The following is a 25917-nucleotide window of genomic DNA, read 5'->3' on the forward strand; positions in this document are numbered from 1 at the left end:
AAAAAACATTTGCAATTGCATTTCCTATGTCTTACGAGTTATGACCCTGTCATATTGGAAAACAATATTAATTACCCCGTTTGCTATCTCACTTCCTCTGCGTCCCGTATGGAGCCTGCCAAAATTCAAATGAAATCGCATTTCCCTTTGTACTTGCATTTCCGATTCCTTACAGAGACACTTGTCAATCAGTTTTGGGAGTGGGAGTTTATACTGTGGGGCGTGTTTGGAATTGGAATTGACGTCAGTCACAATCGACCGCTTTTTAAAGCACCTGCCGCCATGCTGACGACTGCCAAGGAAATTACATTATTTCAACTTTCCATTAAGGATGGGAAATTAAGCTGCGTGAAGATTCATTGGAGTAAGTCATTTGCTTGCACTCATTTGGCAGCCGAATGGACCGACTCACTGAACATTCATTTGATTGAATTATTAATTCCTTTTCTAAGTACTCAGGATACAGATTCAATTGGTCTAAATCCGAAGCTTTGGATCTCACAGCGTATTGCCCAGTAACGGCTTTCCAGCCGGGCGCCTTCCAGTGGGCCAAACAGGGCATTAAGTATTTGTGCATTTTATTCACAGCAAATTTGTGTGATTTAGTTAGAGTTAATTTTGACCCCTTAATAAAAAGGTTTTCGAGTGATGTGGGCAGGTGGGCTTCATTACATTTATCTATGATTGGGAAGGTTAATGTTATTAAAATGAATTTTATTCCAAAATTCAACTTCCTACTACAATCTCTCCCTGTAGATGTCCCCCTCTCTTATTTCAGGGAATTTGATAGCATAGCAAAGTCCTTCATTTGGAAAGGTAAATGTCCCAGATTACATTTCAATAAATTACATAGGCCGATTGACAAAGGTGGGCTAGGCCTACCCAAGATTTTGTTTTATTGTTATGCATTCAGTCTCAGACATTTGGCTCATTGGTCGCTTCCACCTGAGAGAGCCCCTCCCTGGTTTTGTATTGAACAGGAAGTTCTTGCCCCTATTTCACCATTGCAAAGCATCTCTATCAAACTAATTGAAGAAAATATGTAGTGGAGTTTAAATGTTGATTCTGTGAATATATGTTTTTCTTTTCTTTGCCAATCAACAAAAACTGTTAATCAGAAAAAAGTAACAGGTTTTGTGTTTTTTTTTTTAATGAATGAATGAATGAATAGGTGATTCTCACGAAACTGGCCAAAAAAATGTTTGGTCCTATTTAAAGAAATTATATTTTGCATATAGAAAAAATAAAGGATATTTTTAGGGCCATTAAGATCTTTTACATTGAGTTTTCATGATAGTTTTGCACGTTCTACCCCCAGTCGTCATTACGGCAATTCTCAGTACCTGAACATGAAAATATTAATAAATATTATTATATAAATATTACTCAAATTAAAAAGTATTTATGCATCATACTAGTTCCGCCCGCCTTGCATTTTCACTGATTTTAGTTAAGAAAATGCAGTAATGCAGTAAAAACAACTGTTACGGTATTGAGTAGTCTCATTGAAAACAATGAGAATAGTTAAAAGTAAAACATCCGGATGCATGATGGTAACGAGAATTGGGAGATAAAAAAAAACAAGAGTCCTGAAAATAGTTACAAAGCAAAAAAATTAGTGGTCTTAAATGCAGACTTCATTTCTTAATGCAAAACATTAGAACAATAAATATACTGTATATACAATGTATCATTCATGATTTATTGAATAGTTACAGGAATATTAAATATATTGTGCTGTCAGATTCCTTTGAGTCAATTACCTCTGCAGGGCAGAAGTGTCCAGTAAATGGGGCATGCCACTATCACACAGAAAACAATCAAAATCAATATAGAAATCAATCAGTAAGATACAAGTCTGATCAAATCAGGTTGACCTGGGAAAGAGCTGACAAGATAAACCTCAAACATTACACAAGACAAAAAAAACATTATCAATATGCTTAGAAACGGATGCATAAGAAATGCAAAACAAATACTGAGGTTGAATTAAATGTTTCTTACAAAATAAGTTTTACTTTTGCACACAACCACTTGACCGCTGACATTTGGGCTTATTATCTGATATAAATGAAGGCAGCTTTTGTTATGCAAAAATAGTCAAAAATACTGTAAATGTATATGGTGATTTTTTTTTTATTTTTTTAATGCACATAATGACTAGAGATATAAGCCAATGATAACATTTAAGTATGTAGCATAGATTTTGCCGTGTTTGTCATAATTGGTTTTAAAACCTGAAATGATCTCCTCAAATAATATTTACATATATATATAAATTAGCCACAGTGAACCTCCTTCTCAGTAGTGTGCATTTGATTTCTGACAACATTCAACGGAGCCAAGCCTGTATTTTGCTAATTTTAAAAGGTTAAATCCAAGCTGAATATTCCACTCATCTTTAAGATGCAAGTAAAAGACTTTACACTACATTATGGCAATTCAATAAATTGTAATGCCCTCCTTTTATATCCTTCAAATATTTCAACTAAAACTGGGCTTTGTGAACACAGCCTATTGATAAGATTTGAAAAACAAGCACGTGACTGTATGGCCTTTTGACATTTAATCACATGTGGGATATGAATTATAGATATCTACAATTCCATTTTCACTAGATAAATGGAAATACTTGATATCAGTAATGGAATTATTACTAGTGAAAATGAAAATTCTGAAAATGTTAACTATCAAAAATGACGTCATTACTTGCAGAAATACCAGTTCTTGATATCAATATCAATAATGTGTAATTCTGCATGTAATGGTGTCATTAAAAAAAAAAAAAAAAAATGTTTCTAATAGTGCCAGTATTATTACTGTTTTTTTTTTTAAAGAGCATTTTCACTAATTAGCTTCACCGTCACTGATATTAAGAATTCACATTTAAACTAGTGAAATTAATTGATAGATATACATAATTCATATCCTGCACATAATTTAAGGTCAATGTGGCTTGCCATAGTGACTACTTAAAAACCTTTCTTTGGAAAATCCTATTTTAAAAAAAAAAAAATAAAAAAAAAAATCATATCAAACAAACACCACTAAGCCACAAACTGAGTTTGGTTTGCTGGTTAAAATTTTGGGCAATTTTATGATCAGAAAGAACATTTTATACATAAAGTTGGTTGGCATAATGAAAATGAAACAGATCATGGCAGTGAATGTGTCTCGTATCGCAGTCCGGTCTTTCGCTCGCAGGGATGGAACGATGATGTCTTCAGCTTCATTACTGCAGTGGTGACGCCTTCAACGGGATCATTATTCTGGACTCCATGTGCTGAATGAGTGGCACTTCAAACACAACAAGAGATTCAAAGGCAATGTTAACTACGTAAATGTACTTAATGTATTTGAAGATGGCAGAATGATGATAGTGTTTACCGGTGTAATAGACGACTTCATCCCAGCCCTCGTGTTGCCAAGCAGCATTTCTCGTATGCTCTCTAGACTGCAGGTCTTTGTACGCTGATGTAAACAGACACATTAAATGAGATCCAAGCCAAATCAACTTAAAGAGTCATGCTTAGTCATACATGCAGTACACTCCATGGCCAAAAGTATGTGGACAGGGACACACCCTTATTTTGAACAGTGAGGAAAAATCTTAATGCTTTTAGTTCCAACTTTGTGGCAACAGTTTGCGGAGCACTTTGCACACAGGGAGGAACTGGACTGAGACCGGCTGCATAAACATGCAAAATGCATATTTTGGCTGCATTTTTAAGCCCCAAATTTAAAAGCTCACCTTGCATAAATTATGTGGACTAACTGCAAAATATTGGTCTCATTTTAAATCTCTGTAATTTTGCATCCCCTCACAAAAATTTCTGTTACCTCGCAATAATTTGCAATCCCATGCATGTTAAACTTTGAACCAGTTGAACTATGGTATTGTAGAAAAACCATAACAAGTATATTTTTTTAAAACCAAGACGCTGACTAATTGCAAGTTCAAATCCAGGGCGTGCTGAGTGACTCCAGTCAGGCTTCCTAAGCAACCAATTGGCCTGGTTGCTAGGTTGGGTAGAGTTAACCTACTCGTGGTCGCTCTAATGTGGTTCTCGCTCTCGGTGGGGCGTGTGGCGAGTTGTGAATGGATGCCACAGAGAATAGCGTGAATCCTCCACACGCGCTATGTCTCCGCATAACGCACTCAACAAGCCACGTGATAAGATGAGCGGATTGACGGTCTCAGATGTGGAGGCAACTAAGATTCGTGAGAGTCACTACGCCACCATGAGGACTTAGACCGCATTGGGAATTGGGCATTCCAAATAAAATATATATTTTTTAATTCCACCAAAAAAAAAAAAAAAAAAAGCATGCCCTTATGAAAATTAACTATTGTTTCACTATAGTAAACCATGATTTTAAAAACCATGATACATGTACCACAAACTAACTGTGGTGTTACTTGTAAAACTAAGCATGTTTTTTTTTTTTGGCAGAATGATTATTACCATAGTTTTGTTTTTCCTTTATTATTATTACCATGAAAATATTATGAATAAATATGGTTATTATAGTAAAACCATGGTAAATGTACTATGATTTCACTACAAATACATTAAATCGAATATGCTTACAGTAGTAAAACCATGTTTAATTTGCATAAGGGATGGATAAAGGTACTGCCACAGGATGCAAAACGAATAGCGAGGGAACGCAAGCGAGAACGCAAACTTGTGAGAGAACACAAAACGTATTGCGAGGGAACACAACACGTATTGGGAGAGAACGCAAAACATATTGCAAGGTACCACAAAACTTATTGCAAGGAACGCAAAACTTATACCCTGTCTACACGGACGTGGGCAGCGCACTGCATGAAAAGCAACAGAATCCATTATCAATGATGATGTCGACCGTAAACTGATGTCCTGTTCATTTTGCGCTGCACGCGCTGGCGCTACTACCGCCAACAACACCAATAAATGCTTTAGAACGTTAGTGTCGACATGCCCAGTGTAGACAATCTCAAGCCATTGGAATGTATGGAATGTAAACGGATGCATCCGGTATAGACGGAGCGTAATTTTTTTTCATTCAATGAAAGCGAATGGTGACTGAAACTAACATTTTGCCTAACATCTCCTTTTGAGTTCCACTGAAAAAAAAATACAAATAAAATCATACAGGTTTGCAACAGCATGACAGTAAGAGATGACAGAAGTTTCATTTTTTCATTTTCAAGTCAATACTCGCCAGTTCAGACCTGCCAACCTTGGGAAAATATTTTGAGTACCACAATAGTGTAATGCTTAGTTCACATGCTTTCGCACCACTTCGCTTTGCACATTTCCCCACTCACCACCATATCATCAAGTTATTCATCATATAAATTGGCTATGAAGAAAACAATACAATCATTTATTCTTGAGAAGAACTCTTAATCTTTTACTCACTTGCACAGCACTGGGCTATATTATAATATACAGTGAAAGTCAAAAGTTTCAGTACACCTGCATAAAACCATTTTTTTAATGATTAATATTTCATTGTATGATATGTGTGCTTATACAAACTGATAACCATTGAATTGCATTCAATAATTTTTGAATGAACTTGCTTCTTTTTGGCAGGTCTGCGTTAAGTTAACTCAATTCACAATTTCAAATTTCCACATACACCACAGCCTGTTTACCTTTGCGAAGGAGTTAAAAGCACCATCCTCACTTGAGGAACCAGCCAGAAGGAGTGAGGAGGGGGAACCAGAGGGATAAAACCTATTTTGTGTTGCTGTCCATTTGCAGTCTCTTGAAATGATTGACATTACGCATTTGTCAATCATCCCCACTTGATATTTAGGGGAATGAACCCAGTGCTATGAATGTTCAAACTCTTCTTCTTTTTTTGCTTTTGCAAGCTAGACGCTGCTGCCTTTGCTGTTAGACTTGAGTATTGCAGGTGCACAATTGAACAAAAAGGCGTCACCAGCTTTTTGCATAGTTTAGATTGGCAAATTGTACCAGCGTACTTTGATGTCAGAATGCATACCTGCTACGCAAAATGCATACAGGTTGGCAGTTCTGCCAGTTACATTAAAAATGGTCGTTTAATGTGGACAATGTATTGAAAATGTTAACAGATGAAAACATGAAACAGAATCTCGCTGCATAATCAGTTATGATGTTTATTTAAAACCTTTAATATACTAATATACAGTATATATATATATATATATATATATATATATATATATACAGCTCTGGAAAAAATTAAGATAACACTCCAAATGTTTATTAAATCAGCATCTCAACATGTATGGCAGCCATTCCATTCCAGTGTCTGTTGAATTCCAACACAAGCACACCTCATTCTAATTAATGAGGTACTGATAAGGTGATCACCTGAACCAAATCTTAAAGAGGAAAAGTACAAAACCCACTGCTGTGGTCATCACTATCCTCTTGCAATAGGACCAGCTGGATGGCAAAAACAGTGCTAGTAGTAGTACCTCAGAAGTAACTGGAATCAAAATATAAATATTGACCATGCCAAAAGAGTTGAAAAGAAAAGTTTTCAGTGAGGAAACAAGGGTTCAGTTCTGGCTTTACTGGCAGAGGGATACAGTGAGCATCAGTTTGCATCCATCCTTAAAATTTCAAAGACGGCAGTTCATAAGAACAAGGTCAAGCAGCAGACATTGGAGACAACAAAGCTACATACGACAGAGGGCGAAAACGACTCTCCACTGACCGGGATGACGCCAACTCATTCGAATTTCACTCAACAACTGTAGGATGACATCAAGTGACCTACAAAAAGAATGGCAAATGGCAGCTGGGGTGAAGTGCATGCCAAGGACGGTTCGAAACAGGCTCATGGGGGCAGGGCTGAAGTCATGCAAAGCTAGAAAAAAGCTTCATCAATGAGAAGCAAAGAAGAGCCAGGCTGAGGTTTGCATAAGACCATAATGATTGGACCGTGGAGGACTGGAGTAATGTCATCTTCTCTGATGAGTCCAATTTTCAGCTTTGCCCAACACCTGGTCGTCTAATGGTTAGACGGAGACCTGTAGAGGCCTTCAAGCCAAATTTGGTGGAGAATCGGTGATGATCTGGGGGTGCTTCAGCAAGGCTGGAATCGGGCAGATTCGTCTTTGTAAAGGACGCATGAATCAAGCCACACACATGGTTATCCTGGAAGAAAACTTGCTTCCATCTGCTCTGACAATGTTCCCCAACTCTGAAAATTTCTTGAATTTTTCTAAAATTTTTCAATGAGCAATGTGAAAGACTGGTAGAGAGCATGCCAAGACGCATGAAAGCTGTGATTGAAAATCAGGGTTATTCCACCAAATATTGATTTCTGAACTCTTCCCAAGTTAAAATATTAGTATTGTGTTGTTTAAAAATGAATATTAACTTTTCTTTGCATTATTCGAGGTCTGAAAACACTGCATCTTTTTTTGTTATTTTGACCAGTTGTTATTTTCTGCAAATAAATGCTCTAATGACAGTATTTTTATTTGGAATTTGGAAATGTTGTCAGTACCTTATAGAATAAAACGAAAATGTTCATTTTGCTCAAACAGATACCTATAAATATTAAATCCAGATAATCTGATAATTTTGCAGTGGTCTCTTAATTTTTTCCAGAGCTGTATACATGTATCTACAGAGGATTCATAAAGTATTAAGACCCCTTAATGTTTTTTTTTTTTTTTTTTTTAACATTTTATGTTGCAGCCTTGCGCTAAAATTCTTTAAATTATTATTTTTTTTTTTACCTCACAATCTACACTCCATAGCCCATAATGACAAAGCAAAAACCAGATTTTTGATAACTTTGCAAATTTATTAAAAAGAAAAACTGATATCACATTGACATAAGCATTCAGACCCTTAACTCAGTACTTAGTTGAAGCACCTTTGGCAGCAATTACAGCCTCAAGTCTTTTTGGGTATGATGCGAAAAGCTTTGCACACCTGGATTTGGGGATTTTCTGCCATTCTTCTCTGCAGATCCCCTCAAACTCTGTCAGGTTGGATGGGGACCATCGGTGGTCAGCTATTTTCAGGTCTCACCAGAGATTGGGTTCAAGTCCGGGCTCTGGCTTGGCCACTCAAGGACATTCACAGAGTTGTTCCTAAGCCACTCTTGCGTTGTCTTGGCTGTGTGCTTAGGGTCATTGTCCTGTTGAAAGGTGAACCTTCGACCCAGTCTGAGGTCCAGAGCACTCTGGACCAGGTTTTCATTTAGGATATCTCTGTATTTTGCTGCGTTCAGTTTCCTTCAACCCTGACCAGTCCCCCAGTCCCTGGCACTGAAAAACACCCCCACAGCTTCATGCTACCACCACCATGCTTCACCGTTGGGATGGTATTGTGCAGGTGATGAGCTGTGACTGGTTTCCTCTAGAGTCCTTTATGTGCTTTTGTGTAAATTCCAAGCAGCCGTTGTGTGTCTTGCACTGAGGAGATTGGTGAAGTGTTGCAGTGATGGTAGTCCTTCTGCAAGTTTCTCCCATCTCCACACATGATCTCTGGAGCTCAACCAGAGTGACCATTGGGTTCTTGGTCACCTCTCTTACCAAGGCCCTTCTCCCCCAATTGCTCAGTTTGGCAGGGCAGCCAGCTCTAGGAAGAGTACTTGTTGTTCCAAACTTCTATTTAAGAATTATGGAGGCCACTGTTCTCTTGGGAACCTTCAATTCAGCCAAAATGTTTTGGTAACCTTCCCCAGATCTGTGCCTTGACACAATCCTGTCTTTGAGCTCTGCAGGCAGTTCCTTTGACCTCATGGCTTGGTTTTTGCTCAGATATGCATATTCAGCTGTGAGACCTTATATAGACAGGTGTGTGCCTTTCCAAATCATGTCCAATCAATTTAATTTGCCACAGGTGGACTCCAATCAAAGTGTAGAAACATTTCAAAGATGATCCAGAGAAATGGGATGCACCTGAGCTAAATTTCAAGTGTCATAGCAAAGGGTCTGAATACTTACAGTGGTGGCCAAAAGTTTGGAATATTGTACAGATTTTGATGTTTCGGAAGGAAATTGGTACTTTAATTCACCAAAGTGGCATTCAACTAATCACAAAGTATAGTCAGGACATTACTGATGTAAAAAACAGCATCACTATTTGAAAAAAGTCATTTTTGATCAAATCTAGACAGGCCCCATTTCCAGCAGCCATCACTCCAACACCTTATCCTTGAGTAGTCATGCTAAATTGCAAATTTGGTACTAGAAAATCACTTGCCATTATATCATACACAGTTGAAAGATATATGGTTCATTAAATGAATCTTAACATTGTCTTTGTGTTTGTTTTTGAGTTGCCACTGTATGCAATAGACTGGCATGTCTTAAGGTCAATATTAGGTCAAAAATGGCAAAAAAGAAACAGCTTTCTCTAGAAACTCGTCAGTCATTGTTTTGAGGAATGAAGGCTATACAATGTTTAAAATTGATAAAAAAAACTGAATATTTCATAGAAAAGTGTACACTACAGTCTTCAAAGACAAAGGACAACTGGCTCTAACAAGGACAGAAAGAGATGTGGAAGGCCAGATGTACAACTAAACAAGAGGATAAGTACATCAGAGTCTCTAGTTTGAGAAATAGACACCTCACATGTCCTCAGCTGACAGCTTCATTGAATTCTACCCGCTCAACACCAGTTTCATGTCCAACAGTAAAGAGAAGACTCAGGGGTGCAGGCCTTATAGGAAGAATTGCAAATAGAAAGCCACTTTTGAAACAGGAAAAACAAAAAGAAAAGGTTAGAGTGGGCAAAGAAACACAGACATTGGATAACATATAATTGGATAAATAAATTATCTTAACCCCACTGAGCTTTTGTGAGATCAGCTAGACTCTAAGATGCGTGAGAAGTGCCCGACAAGACAGCCACATCTATGGCAAGTGCTACAGGAAGCGTGGGGTGAAGTGTCACCTGAGTATCTGGACAAACTGACAGACAGAATGCAAGGATCTGCAAAGCTGTCACTGCTGCACGTGGAGGATTTTTTGATGAGAACTCTTTGTAGTTTAAGAAGTTCAGAATTCAGAAATAATTTTTTCACATTATTAATGTCCTGACTATACATTGTGATATTGAACGCCACTTTGGTGAATAAAAATACCAATTTCTTTCCATTAGAGCAAAATCTGTACACTATTCCAAACTTTTGGCAGCCAGTGTACATCAATGTGATGTTTCAGTTTTCTCTTTTTAATAAATTTGCAAAGTTACCCAAAAATCAGTTTTTTGCTCTGTTATTATGGGGTATGGAGTGTAGATTGATGTGAGAAAAAAAATAAAGCATTTTAGCATAAGGCTTCAACATAACAAAATGTGAAAAAAAAAATTGAAGGGGTCTGAATACTTTATGAATGAATGCACTATGTGTATATACATAAACAGTTGAAGTCAGAAGTTTACATACACTTGGGTTGAATTCATTAACACTCATTTTTTAACCACTCCACAGATTTAACTTTAGCAAACTATAATTTTGGCTAATCTACTTTGTGCATTACACGAGTAATTTTACCAATAACTGTTTACAGACAGACTGTTTCACTTTTAATTGATTATATCACAATTGCAGTGGGACAGAAGTTTACATACACTAAGTTAACTGTGCCTTTAAGCAGCTTGGAAAATTTCAGAAAAAGATGTCAAGCTTTTAGACAATTAGCTTCTGATAGGAGGTGTACTGAATTGGTGTACCTGTGGATGTATTTCAGGCTTAACTTCAAACTCAGTGCCTCTTTGCTTGACATCATGGGAAAATCAAAAGAAATCAGCCAAGACCTCAGAAAAAAAATTGTGGACCTACAAGTCTGATTCATCCTTAGAAGCAATTTCCAAACACCTGAAGGTACCACGTTCATCTGTACAAACAACAGTACACAAGTATAAACACCATGGGACCACGCAGCCATCATGCCGCTCAGGAAGGAGACACATTCTGTCTCCGAGAGATGAACGTAGTTTGATGCAAAAAGTGCAAATCAATCCCAGAACAACAGCAAAAGACCTTGTGAAGATGCTGGAGGAAACAGGTAGACAAGTATCTATATCCACAGTAAAACAAGACCTATATCGACATAACCTGAAAGGCTGCTCAGCAAAGAAGAAGCCACTGCTCCAAAACTACCATAAAAAAGACAGACTACAATTTGCAAGTGCACATGGGGACAAAGATCGATCTTACTTTTTGGAGAAATGTCCTCTGGTCTGATGAAACAAATTTAACTGTTTGGCCATAATGACCATCATTATGTTTTAAGGAAAAAGTGTGAGGCTTGCAAGCCGAAGAACACCATCCCAGCCATGAAGCATGGGGGTGGCAGCATCATGTTGAGGGGGTGCTTTGCTGCAGGAGGGACTGGTGCACTTCACAAAATAGATGGCATCATGAGGAAGGAAAATGATGTGGATATATTGAAGCAACATCTCAAGACATCAGCCAGGAAGTTAATGCTCGGTTGCAAATGGGTCTTCCAAATGGACAATGACCCCAAGCATACCTCCAAAGTTGTGGCAAAATGGATTATGGACAACAAAGTCAAGGTATTGGAGTGGCCATCACAATGCCCTGACCTCAATCCGATAGAAAATTTGTATGTATATATATATATATATATATATAAAATGTATACATGCAGTGACCACTTTATTAGGAACACCCGTACACCTTCTTATTCATGCGATTATCTAACCAGCCAATCGTGTGGCAGCAGTGCAGCACATAAAATCATGCAGATATGGATCTGGAGCTTCAGTTAATTGTTCACATTAACAATCAGAATGGGGAAAAAATGTGATCTCGGTGATTGAGCGCAACGATGTTAAAGGCAACAAGACCTTGCGCTCTTCCAAGATGCAGCATTGACAGCTTTGTTGATTATAAACAGGAGCAATATTTTTAATCGCTCAATTAAATAGACGCGTTACAATGCCATTTGTATGTCAGATTAACATATTTATGAAGGTTTATACATCTGTAACATCTTAAATTCAGTAAATTTGCGACAACTGGCTTCCTCACTGCGCACTCTCACTGCTGACTGCACGAGAGGGAGAGAGAGATGCGGAAGAGCCGATTTACTCATTATTTTCAAGCCACTTGTTGTTAAACTTTAATTTCCCCATTGTTTGTTATTTCATGACTTCACCTCATAATCCACCTCAGCGGCTCTAATCCATGCCGCTCTAAACCCTGGTTTATGCTCTACACAGCCACTTCTCGCAAGCTTGAGTGTGGCAAAAATGACATCACAACATTGGCAGAAGTGCGCTTTGGCGTCGCATACCCTCATTTCGCGCTGCGGTGCACACACATTTTTGTTACACAGGCGAAGAGTGCACGCGGTGCCGCATTAAAAAAATGAATGCATTTCACTGTAAATGCAGTACAACGTACATTTTATAAGCATAAAATATAGGAACAGTGCATTCAATCCCTTGAATGTTGCAGAGGCAAACTGTAGCATTGCTCTTTACATTTAAATTATTTTCTAAAGTTTGTGTGGAAAACATTATATAAGAGTATGAAGCCAAGAAATATTCTATAAGGATTTTTAAGTGTTTTAAGGCATATTTACAATAATTTTGTTCCGAGTAAAAACTACTAGACTGAAGTTTGAAACTTATAAAAAAAATTAAAAAAAAACACAGGATAATGAAAATTGTCAATTGGTCATACTCGACACAAGCAGAAAAACATTTATTTTGTTCGTTTGTTTAAAACATTATTAAAAACCATTCTTGCATAAATTGCCCCGTTCAGTTTAATGGCACAATTTACATAAGACTGCATTTACGTAAAGGTTTTGCTAATGTTTCATGATTAAGGCTCATTGAGTTGTCTCAGTAACTGCACTGCATATTTTAGTTTGCATTTCTACAAGACTGAAGTTTGATAGTAGCGGTGCCTTCTATACCTTGGATGTTGCATTGACTAGCATTACTCTTTAGTTTTAAATAGTTTTGTATAGTGTGTGAAAATGTTTTATATTGTTGCACATCTATATGCTTGTATAATTTTAAAGGAGTATAAGATAATATAAAATAAGCATTTTAAAGGAGTATAAGAAATATAAAATAAGCATTTTATGTTTTATATTGCACCATATCTATATGCTTGAGGTCAATAAATATACTAAAAGCATTTGTAAGGTTTAAATGCAAGTATTTGTCCGGTGCCTTTCATTGGATATTGAATAAAAACAAAACCAGACTGAAGTTTGATGCTTTAATTACAAAGATTTTTCATCAAGATTTTTTACAAAAGGAAATAAATGCTAAACGCTTAAAAGCACAAAAAATGAACACATAGATCAATGAAATAAATGATTCACCATCCAAATCAAGCAAATGCACAAGGGACACCATTGTTGTTGTTCTTCTGGCAACCTACTACTTCTCGCTGCTCTTCCTGCTGATTCAGAAAACATTTTCTCTTGACCGCCCCATGTCATTTCACAGTAAAGTACAACAGCAGCGCGTCAAGTACAAAGGGCTCTAGAATTTGGGGAGGTGTGCGCGCAGTCTGCGGAGCATCTCGCTGAAGTGTTGTATAAACAAGGCTTAACAGCTCTTTTGCTGTTTACAGGATCTCCTCTATTCAGGCCCCCAAAACTTCCACAAATGATTTAAGACTTGTATTTTATTTAACATATTTAAGACCTTTAAGGCCTTAAAAATTTAAAAGTGAAATTGAGACTAGTTAAAACTTTTTAAAGACCTGCAGGTACCCTGTTATTGCAAGGGGACAAAACGTATTGTGGGAGAACACAAAACGTATTGCGTGGGAATGCAAAACTTATTCTGAAACTTATTCCGAGGGAACGCAAAATGTATTCCGAGGGAACACAAATTTTATTCTGAAACTTATTCTGAGGGAACGCAAAACGTATTCAGAGGGAACACAAAACTTATTGCGAGGTCTTCCATCAGGAGTGGACAAAATTATATGGAATTCATTGTTCAACAAGCACATATGGGTGTGATGTACACTCTTACCCCAAAGGTGATGCACCATATAGAGGCTTCCAATCTGAGAGAAAAATCCACCAACGGCCTCATGATTGTGTTGCCGGTAGCCAATCGCTCGAGCCCTGAAGAACAATTATAATAATCTGAGCACTTTATTCAAGCCAGTGTGGAATACAGTTAGTTATAATGACATTAGAATTTTCATATCAGTGGGTCAGGAATTGTTTGGTTAGCAACACCAGCTGGTAAATGCCATAACACCATTATGATGGCAAAAAGCATTTTTCCCCATTAACGGGCGTGTTTTTTATTTTCCAACTAATAGAAGTATTTCATTATATCATTGTAATTTTTTTTTAATCTGCTACCACTGACAAGTGATGAGTCACATGACAAATGTTCCCGAATCCATCTTATAATGGATTTTTCAGATGATTGTAATAATAACAGATCACAAATCTTACCAATAATTGCCCCATTCAATCATGGTCCCAGGCTGCAAAAAACGACAAAAAGCAACAACTGTAAATCTGACCTGCTGGTGTATTTCAAAAATTATTAACAACCTCAATAATGTCATATTCCTCTAATAATATTAATGGACAACTGCACTATGAGATCCAAACTACACCAACAATAGCTGGGAACCCATACGGAAGACAGAGAAACAATGCTAATCAAGTGGCTGTTTGGTTGCATGACCAACGGTCTGATATTTGGAGAAACATGACAGATCGAACAGTTAAATGTAGACACTCACTCTGAGCTGGTAGGAGCGCAGCTCATATATGTTGGGTCCGTCTCTGGGAACTGGTTCATTCCAGAAACTGAACTCCAGCAGCAGCTGATTTCTGCGGGAGAGAAGCATCTTTCCTCTCTCCTTCCTGTACTCCATGAACTCCTGTGTAGAGAAAATCAGATCCATTATGCCCTTCAACTGCATAAACCAGCAGTTTTCCAATGTTTTGATGCCAAGGACCCCCAAATATGACAATCATCTTGTGAGAGACCCCTCCTAAAATATATAAAGGTTGCTATATATTTTTGTGTTCAAAAACAAGAGAAAAATTAAGAAAACATACAAGTATGATATTATAAAGACTTTTATAATAGCTTTTATATTACTACTATGCTAAAGTCAAAAGAAATTAATAAAACATTATCTGTAGACAATGTATCTGCCAATTATTACCTAATAAAACCTAATGAAAATGGTTTATTCATATAAATTACATAAATGTATTGTGTTATATTAAGTTTATAGTTATTTTTCTGTTTGTAATAAAAATAAATGCTGTAACTATCAAAATATATTAAATCTGAAAAAGTAAAGCATGTCAAATATAATTCATAATGTGAATTTGTTATGTCTTATCATCATTCTATGTAAAATCTGAGTTCTATTGTTTATAATTGCAAAAACAAGTTTTATAAAAGGACATTCATTTAAAAAAAAAAAATTAGTTTGAAAACCCCTGGCATAAACAACCACATCTGTCTATAGCTGGGATTCCATCCACGTATTTATATGCAAATTTTGGGATATCACATAAAAACTGCTGGATGGAAACACTAACATGAACATACATTTTAAGAAATGCAGATAAAAATGTATATGCTCACTTGCTTGAGGTGGATAAAAAGACATGAAGAGCATCAGAGCGTTTTGTCTGCATGCTCCATATGGCAAATAATTCATTACAATAAATAAAAGAGCCACAGTATGGCAAGCCCTTTTGACATTTAATCACATGCAGGATATGAATAACATATCTATTATAAAATTTTTACTGGTTAAAATGCTAATACTTGATATCAGTAATTTGGTTTGCACAAGTAAAAATTTTAATTCTTGATTTTCAACATAATTTTTGATTTCTGGAACTGCATTTTTACTAGTAGAATTTTGTCATTCACTCCTGTTCAAAACACAATTACAGATTTCTACAAATTATTTAATACTAGTTGAAATTCCAAATGCACATCTCAGCTGTTTACTTCTTCATAGTAAATATTATATATATATATATATATATATATTTTTTTTTTTATCAATATTTACATTGTTCCTAGTGCAAATGTCCATTCCTGTAATTGTGAATTAATTACAACTAGTAAAAATGCTCATTTTTAGTGGCAATGTTATTTTCAGATATCTGTGACTATGTGACTGTAACTGGTAAGAATGCTTTTTAAGATATCTTGATTTACTCTTCCATTTATTGATATTTAAAATCAATTTCCAGATATCTGAGACACTGTTAAATTTAATTTACAGATATCAACAGTTAATCTCAGGAATGGATATCTGCACTAGCAATAATTATTCATATGAAAAATACATTTACTGCAATTCTTGGTATATTTACAACACATACAAAAATCACATTATCATACTGTGACTCAAGTTAGTAGTTATACAGCTAAAGCCTTGGCTAATCATTTATATATATTGTTGAAATCCTGCTTAAACTTATTATATACTTGTCATTATTTACTTACCCTCATGTTGTTCCAAACCTCTATGACATTCCATGTCATTGCATCTTTTTATTTCATAAAATTAAAGTGAATGGTGACCGAGCATGTCATTTTGCCCAACATCTTTTGTGTTCCAGGGAAGAAAGTCATGCGGGTTTGGAAAAACAACCTGAGGGTTCCCCTTTTAACTACACGAGTATGTAGCACACAAATACCAAGAGCAAAGTAAACCTTACCTTGTTATTCCTCAGTTTGCTCATGACTTCAGTGAGAGCTGGATATCCTCCTCTGTACCGCCACAAGTGCACTATATAGTCAGCCACATACAGTACAAATATTACAATCCATCAGCACTAAAATAAACACACATCTAGAACTGGGGACAACATCTTGTTGCAATTTTGTAACCCTTTAGTTACAAAACTGTTACAGGAAGAGTATTTATTTGTTTCATTTCACATAAATGAGTTATTAAACAGTTATTTAAAAGAATAGTTCACCAAAGATTTAAACTCTGTCATTATTTACTAACACTCATGTTATGGGGGAAGATTTTCAGTGAATAATGACTTCTCTTTTCCATAAAAAGCTACACACACACACATAATAAAAAGAACTTTCACTATTGTCAGTTTTACTCAATCATCTCAAAAAATGACTTGTTAATTCAACAAAAAGTGTCTTGTCAGCTTTACTTAATCCATGTGACTTGGGACAACATGAATATTTTTGTTTTTGCTTCCCACCAGCATGTATTCAGCATGCTAAAATGTCCTGACACTTACTAGCATATCACTTAAGAGTTTTTCTGACATGTAATTTTTTTGGGGGTTACTTGATTCAGTTAGGTTCCCTCTACTTTAAGTATTCAAGTTGAAATTACATAGTCATTTTAATGTAAGAAAACTAATTTCAAACATGTGGAACCACTGTCCATGACTGAATCAAGTTTAGCCAAAGATTTATTGTTTTGAGTGTGTCATATTACAGAAGACATAGAATATACTTTTAAGATGCTTTTTTGTCATTTTTGGAGCTTGAAACGGAAAATAGGTTCAGAGCAACACGAGGGAGAGTAAATAATTGCAACATTTTCATTTTTGGGTAAACTATTTCTTTAATTACAGTGGTGGCCAAAAATATTGGCACCCTTGGTAAATATGAGAAAAGGCGGCTGTGAAAAAAAAATCTGCATTGTTTATCCTTTTGAGCATTCATTCAAAAAATTCACAAAAATCTAACCTTTAATTGAAGTAAAACAATTGAAACGGGGAAAATCTCATTATTAAATATTTTTTTTCCAAAATGCATTGCCCATAATTATTGGCACCCTTTTATTAAATACTTTGTGCAACCTCCCTTTGCCAATATAACTGCTCTGAGTCTTCTCCTATAATGCCTAATGAGGTTGGAGAACACCTGGCAAGTGATCTGAGACCATTCCTCCATACAAAAACTCTCCAGATCCTTCAAATTCAGAGGTCCATGTTGGTGGACTCTCCTCTTCAGTTCACCCCACACATTTTCTATGGGGTTCAGGTCAGGGGACTGGGATGGCCATGTCAGAACCTTGATTTTGTGGTCAGTGAACTATTTTTGTGTTGATTTTGATGTTTGTTTTGGATTATTGTCCTGCTGGAAGATCCAACCACAGCCCATTTTAAGCCTTCTGGCAGAGGCAATCAGGTTTTGATTTTTTATCTGTTGGTATTTGATAGAGTCTGTGATGCCATGTATCCGAACAAGATGTCCAGGAACTCTGGCAGAAAAACAGCCCCACAACATTAAAAGATCCATCACCACATTTAACCGTGGGCATTGGGTACTACTTCATCTCTGTGTGCGCCAAACCCATCTCTGGTGTTTGCTGCCAAAAAGCTTTTTTTTTTGTTTAATCTGACCATAGAACCCAGTCGCATTTGAAGTTCCAGAGGTGTCTGGCAAACTGAAGATGCTTGAGTTTGTTGTTGGATGAGAGCAGAAGCTTTTTTCTTGAAACCCTACCAAACAATGTGTGGTGATGTAGGTGATGTCTGATACTTTGAGACTTTCTGACCCCAAGACCCAACTCATTTCTGCAATTCTCCAGCTGTGATCCTTGGAGATTCTTTGGCCACTTGAACCATCCTCCTCACTGTGCGTGGAGACAATATAGACACATGTCCTTTTCCAGGCCGATTCTTAAGATCTCCAGTTGATTGGAAATTGTTAATTATTGTGCAGATGGTGGAAATAGGCATTTTCAATGCTTTGGCTATTTTCTTATAGCCACTTCCCATTTTGTGAAGCTCAATGACCTTTTGCTGCACATCAGAACTATATTCTTTAGTCTAACCCACTGTGACTGATGATTAAGGGAATTTGGCCTGTGTGTTACCTCATATTTATACCCCTGTGAAGTCATGGCTGAACAATTTCATGTTCCTGGTCACCCAGGTGCACTAAAAAATGTAAAATATGAATGGGAATATCCTTCAGATATATTTTACTCATAAGAATTTCTACAGGTGTCAATAATTGTGGCCAATGTGTTTTGGAGAAAAATATTTATTTAATACTTAGATATTTCTCCTCTTTCAATTGTTTTACTTCAATTAAAGGTTAGATTTTTGTGAATTTTTTGAATGAAAGATCAAAAGTATAAACAATGCAGATTTTTTCACAGCCTTCTTTGTGCATACAGTTGAAGTCAGAAGTTTATATACACCTTAGCCAAATATATTTAAACTCAGTTTTTCACAATTCCTGACATTTAATCGTAGAAAACATTCCCTGTCTTGGGTCAGTTAGGATCACTATTTATTTTAAGAATATTAAATGTCAGAATAATAGTAGAGAGAATTATTTATTTCAGCTTTTATTTCTTTCATCACATTCCCAGTGGGTCAGAAGTTTACATACACTTTGTTAGTATTTGGTAGCATTGCCTTTAAATTGTTTAACTTGGGTCAAATGTTTTGGGTGGCCTTCCACAAACTTCTCACAATAAGTTACTGGAATTTTGTCCCGTTCCTCCAGACAGAACTGGTGTTACTGAGTCAGGTTTGTAGGCCTCCTTGCTCGCACACACTTTTTCAGTTCTGCCCACAAATCGGATTGAGGTCAGGGCTTTGTGATGGCCACTCCAATACCTTGACTTTGTTGTCCTTAAGCCATTTTGCCACAACTTTGGAGGTATGCTTGGGGTCATTGTCCATTTGGGAGACCCATTTGCAACCAAGCTTTAACTTCATGGCTGTCGTCTTGAGATGTTACTTACATATATCCACATAAATTTCCTTCCTTATGATGCCATCTATTTTGAGAAGTGCACCAGTCCCTCCTGCAGCAAAACACCCCCACAACATGATGCTGCCACCCCCATGCTTCACGGTTGGGATGGTGTTCTTCGGCTTGCAAGCCTCACCATTTTTCCTCCAAACATAACAATGGTCATTATGCTCAAAAAGTCCCCATGTACAATTGCAAACTGTAGTCCGGCTTTTTTATGGCTGTTTTGGAGCATTCACTTCTTCCTTGCTGAGCAGTCTTTCAGGTTATGTCGATATAGGACTCGTTTTACTGTAGATATAGATACTTGTCTACCTGTTTCCTCCAACATCTTCACAAGGTCCTTTGCTGTTGTTCTGGGATTGATTTGCACTTTTCGCACCAAACTACGTTCATCTCTAGGAGACAGAATGCGTCACCTTCAAGAGCGGTATGATGGCTGTGTGGTCTCATGGTGTTTATACTTGTGTACTGTTGTTTGTACAGATGAATGTGGTACATTCAGGCATTTGGAAATTGCTCCCAAGGATGAACCTGACTTGTGGAGGTCCACAATTTTTTTTCTGAGGTCTTGGCTGATTGCTTTTGATTTTCCCATGAAGTCAAGCAAAGAGGCACTGAGTTTGAAGGTAGGCCTTAAAATACATCCACAGGTACACCTCCAATTCAGTACACCTATCAGAAGCTAATTGACTAATTATCTAAAGGCATGACATCATTTTCTGGAATTTTCCAAACTGCTTAAAGGCATAGTTAACTTAATGTACGTAAATTCTGACCCACTGGAATTTTGATATAGTCAATTAAAAGTGAAAATCCGGAAACAACTGTTGAAAAAACGACTCGTGTCATGTACAAAGTAGATGTCCTAAACGACTTGCCATATCTATAGTTTGCTAATATTAAATCTGTTGAGTGGTTAATAAATGAGTTTTAGTGACTTCAACCTAAGTGTATGTAAACTTCTGACTTCAACTGTATTTACCAAGGGTGCCAATATTTTTGGTCACCACTGTACATTTGAGAAAACTTTTGTTTAATACCAGCATGCAGATACGTTCATCCGACAACAACATTTTTTAAATTTTAGTCTGTGTTCATCATGATATTTCTGTGTGATGTGTCCTACCAGCCTGGTCTTGTTCTCCATACCAGGTATTCCATGTGCCCACCAGCTCACATGGGTAATGCTTATCATTATGAATGGATGGCAACACCTCATCACTGTGGACACAAGCCAAATATTTTCATTATTTACTGTAGTGTAACTGTGTAGTGAAAAATATTTAACTACTAAGACACTTTTGGGTGCTTTTTTACGCTGTAAAGTGAGTCGCTATCAAGTGTCATTGTATAGAAATCAGCAATCACAACATTCTTTAAAATATTTTCTTTTGTGTTCCACAGAAGACAGAAAATCATACGGGTTTGGAACAACACAAGGGTGAGTAAATGGGTGAACTATCGCTTTAAGTGTCCAAATACTTCAAAGTGTTCCAAAACACCTGGCCACCAACAGTTATATCCAACTATAGAATCAGTGCACCTTAGCGTCTACAATCTGTCTTACTGAAGTCTTTATGATTGCATTGCACAACATGTCACTGAGCGGTAAACACAAGAGGAATGACCTCTAGCAGATTCCTCCCAGTGTTGCTTCCAAACACAGACAGGAATAGAAAGCAGGACATTTCATTTGAACTTCACAAACTGCTGCAGTCATATCAGTTCAGACTCAAGGGACTCGCACATTAAAAACAGCTCGCTTTGTGTAATTAACACCAAACAGCTTCATTTGAAATTTTTCATTCATGTGGGAGAAGTTTGACTTACCATAGTTTGTTGTATGCCTCGAGACATTCAGGTTTCACATTGTGAACTAAAACACAAGTTAACTGAGTCAATAAACAATAAACTTATTTTGATTTTGTACTATCTAGTCGAGGACAAATGGTCAATATGACTTGCATTGTATTTTATATAAGTTGTTATCCTCTTTCTTGGCTAACAGATGGGAGTGAGCGTCCTTTCTAGGGTCCACCTTTCGCACGAACAGAGATTTAAACCAGCTGTCCTCCCGATGCCGGTTACTAGACGCTGACAGACCCCTAAAATGAGACAAACACATTATGTCATATCATATACAGCAGGCATAGACTTATTTATATCCCAGATAGCACACGTACATCTCCGAGTTGTATGCTTAAGAGCGTTTCTTCTGGAAATCATTGCATACTAATTAACATCTGCTTAACATCTTAAAAAGATCAGATTTACAAACATTCAAATCATGAACTTATACTCATACCCCGATAGCACACGTTCATCACCTAGATATCTATTTGACGTGTGTTTACATCTGGAAGATGTATTTTTTAGTTTGTTTGCTCATCTGCAATATGCCTATAAGATGCATGTCAGTAAGTATGTTTCGGATATCAATAATACATTCAGCAGATGTATTTGAGACTTTAAGGATTTAGAGTGTTTGTAAATCTGATCTTTTTAAGATGTTTAGCAGATGTGGATTAGATTTAGATGCTTTCCAGATGAAAATATAAAAAAAAACCAGACACCTTGGAGATGTACGTGCGGTTTCAAAATCATAAACGTCTCAGATACATCTGCTGAATGTCTTATTGACATCTGAAAGGAAACGTCATACCTGAGAGCACAAGTTCATCACCCAGACGTCTATTTGATGTGTGCGTTTACATCTGGAAGACATATTTTTTAGGTTCTTTGCTTTTCTGCAATACGCTTTAAGACATTTCCACTCGGATATCAATGAGACATTTAGCAGATGTCTTGGAGACATTTATGATTTAGAATATTTGTAATACAGCCCGAGACGAATTTTAGAAAGGGAAAATTCACCGGTTACCGATATGGTGGCCGATATAGTTAATTTTTTAGCTGGAATGAAAACAGACCTTTTCTATGTGGATTGTGCATCGATTTTGCACCGATATGACTATGCAAAGGTACTCAGAAGGCTGCTTTCTTAAATATTTTTATCAAAAAATATTTAACATTATTATTATACATTGTCAACAAATTCTAGAAATGGACACTGAGAAAATTAATAAATAAAAATAAAATAAATAGCTTAAAAAAACATCAGTACTGTATGTTCAGTATCAGTCAACTTCTGACCATTAAAATAAAGAATAAAAATAAAATAAATAGCTAAATAAACAAGTATTACTGTTTAGTATCAGTCAGATGCTGACTATATCAATACTGCCAGTCAATTAGGGGCAGGTTGTAAAACAAGAAGCATTTACACCTGCCGAGTCAAGAGATAAACAGCGGCAGTGGTGTTACACTGTATTCTGCTCTACAAGTTCAGGAGAAACTTTCAACGGTGGAAAACAAGACTTTTAAATATTACATTTTATAAATGCAACGACTGGAATTGTTCGGTTGAAGGAGGTACAAAACTCTGAATCCTGAACAAAACAGTTTGGTGAATACATGTTTACTCATTAGCTTCCACTTAGCTGACAAGCAATGAAAGTAGCTACGTGGTTAGCTAGTTAGCTGTAAGCTCATTGCCACGGAGAGTAAAAGATGGCCTTTATTTACTTTCCAGCATTGCGTCTCACCAATTAGGTAACAGCGTAGCGTGAAATCAACACTCATCAGATACAGTCCACCACCGCACTGTTGTCTGATGAGCTGCAAAAAGATGCTCTGATGTTTACCTTTCAATCTGCTTCATTACTGAATGCACTGACAAACTATAGCTGGATAACAGCAAACAGACACGAGTGACATGGTTGTCAGGGACAGGGTTAACGTTATATTAGTTATATTGAAAAGGGAAAATGATGGGGTCATTGTTTGTTTGTTAACATTCCAGTATGTATTTCACCAACTAATTAGCAGCTTACCGAGAAGACACTGCTCAACTCCGCCCTTTCTGCAGAGCCACAGTCAGTTCAGAGTCAGCTCTGTAAACAATGGAGTCAGAGCGCGCTCTGCTGGACAAACTACGTAATGACACCAATTCTAAAGCATTGTTTTCAGCATTATATGTTCTGAAAAAAGTTTTCATATCTACGCATATCGGTAAACATATACAGCGATACCGATATATCCGTGAAAGGCTAATATCGGTCGACCAATATATCGGTCAGGCACTAATTTGTAAATCTGATCTTTTTAAGATGTTTAGCAGATGTTAATTAGAATGTGATGTTTTCCAGATAAAAATATATTAGACATCTCGGAGATGTATGTGCTAAGATGCTAAACATCTTAAAAAGATCAAACATTTGAAATCATAAACGTCTCAAAGACATCTGCTGTATTTCTTGTTGACATATTCAAGGAAAGTCATACCCCGATAGCACGTTCATCACCTAGACGTCTATTTGATGTGTGTGTTTACATCTGGAAGACGTATTTTTTTAGGTTGTTTGTTCATCTGCAATACGTCTACAAGATGTCAGTAAGTATGTTTTGGATATCAATCATACATTCAGCAGATGTATTTGAGATGTTAAGGTTTTAGAGTGTTTATAAATCTGATCTTTTTAAGATGTTTAGCAGATGTGGATTAGATTTTGATGCTTTCCAGATGAAAATATCAAAAAACAGACACCTTGGAGATGTACATGCGCTATCTGGGATGCTAAACATCTTAGAAAGGTCAGATTTATAAACATTCTACATCATAAACGTCTCAAATACATCTGCTGAATGTCTTATTGACATCTGAAAGGAAACGTCATACCTGAGAGCACACGTTCATCATCCAGACGTCTATTTGATGTGTGCGTTTACATCTGGAAGACATATTTTTTAGGTTCTTTGCTTTTCTGCAATACGTCTATAAGAGGTTTCCACTCAGATATCAATAAGACATTCAGCAGATGTCTTGGAAATGTTTATGATTTAGAATATTTGTAAATCTGATATTTTTGAGATGTTTAGCAGATGTTAATTAGCATGTGACGCTTTCCAGATAAAAATTTATTAGACATCTTGGAGATGTATGTGCTAAGATGTTAAACATCTTAAAAAGGTCAGATTTATTAACATTCTAAATCATAAACGTCTCAAATACATCTGCTGAATGTCTTATTGACATCTGAAAGGAAACGTCATACCTGAGAGCACACGTTCATCATCCAGAGGTCTATTTGATGTGTGTTTACATCTGGAAGATGATTTTTTTTTAGGATGTTTGCTCATCTGCAATACACCTACACCCAGATAGCACACGTCTCCAAGATGTCTGTTTTAGTTATTTTCATCTGGAAAGCATCTAAATCTAATCCACATCTGCTAAACATCTTAAAAAGATCAGATTTATGAACACTCTAAATCCTTAACGTCTCAAATACATCTGCTGAATGTCTTATTGATATCCGAAACATACTTACTGACATATATTTTATAGACGTATTGCAGGAAAAAAAAAAAAAAAAAAAACTTTTCATAGATTTAACTTTACGTGTGTAGAACAAAATACTTTTTTGCAAATAAAATATACATTTTATTTTTAAATGACTGAGCAAACAACCTAAAAAATACTTCTTCCAGATGTAATTATACACATCAAATAGACGTCTGGGTGATGAACGTGTGCTGTTTTGGTATATACAAAATGACAGAAAATATTACAATATAAAGCAAAATAACCTGTTTATTTACTGTTTAAGCTTTAATTAATAAATGGATGGAAAAATAAAAAATAAAAAAAACAGTATAAATGAAATAACTTACTATTGTTTTTATCATAATAACACTATTATAATAAAACGATTCCTCGCTGAATTATTATGACCTTGAGCACGTTAACACTGGTCTGTGCTTCACTTTAGTGTTTGAATTAACTTTTTTTCTTTTCTTTTTTTTTTTTTTTTTTTTTACTGGTTACGCAGATATTTCAAAACCTATTAATTAGGTAACATTTTCATGTTTTAGTAAGTGTAACCACGCTTTTATTAAACAAACTCACATGCAGCACTGCAGCACCGAGCCTGCGCACTAATGCTTTAATAAAGCAGTGTCAATGCAGCTTTATAACGTGTAATTCAGATAAAACCGGCCGACCTGATAACAGCAGTAATGTGTCCTTTCGTCCGGGCGACGTTTGTAGCTTGATAAAGGCCGGAGCAAGAGCTCTGAAGGACTCTGGTCGCCATCTTCCACTGATAGCACACACGCACTGCGGGCAGGAAGAGGTTAA

The 25917-nt window shown here is 36.4% G+C and overlaps 1 protein-coding gene across 1 annotated transcript; it reads right to left on the reverse strand.

Moving 5' to 3' along the window:
• Positions 1-1681: 1681 nt before the first annotated feature.
• Positions 1682-25917, reverse strand: LOC127429813 (protein NipSnap homolog 2). The gene is made up of 10 exons (XM_051679054.1): positions 25782-25917; positions 21684-21823; positions 21549-21594; positions 20845-20939; positions 16682-16752; positions 14725-14865; positions 14429-14460; positions 13992-14086; positions 3388-3471; positions 1682-3297 (listed from the first exon to the last, which is right to left on the reverse strand). Exons 1-10 carry the CDS (start codon positions 25871-25873, stop codon positions 3233-3235), a joined length of 861 nt encoding a protein of 286 aa, XP_051535014.1. The 5' UTR covers positions 25874-25917; the 3' UTR covers positions 1682-3232.

The sequence above is a fragment of the Myxocyprinus asiaticus genome, chromosome 39, assembly GCF_019703515.2.
Source record: "Myxocyprinus asiaticus isolate MX2 ecotype Aquarium Trade chromosome 39, UBuf_Myxa_2, whole genome shotgun sequence".
Lineage (NCBI taxonomy): Eukaryota > Metazoa > Chordata > Actinopteri > Cypriniformes > Catostomidae > Myxocyprinus > Myxocyprinus asiaticus.

Coding starts and splice junctions, on each gene's coding strand:
- LOC127429813 (XM_051679054.1), bottom strand. CDS start 25,873: ATGGCGACCAGAGTCCTTCAGAGCTCTTGCTCCGGCCTTTATCAAGCT. Junction 21,824..25,781: donor CACATTACTGCTGTTATCAG/GTCGGCCGGTTT, acceptor GTCTCATTTTAG/GGGTCTGTCAGCGTCTAGTA. Junction 3,472..13,991: donor TATGGTGCATCACCTTTGGG/GTAAGAGTGTAC, acceptor TGTTTACATCAG/CGTACAAAGACCTGCAGTCT.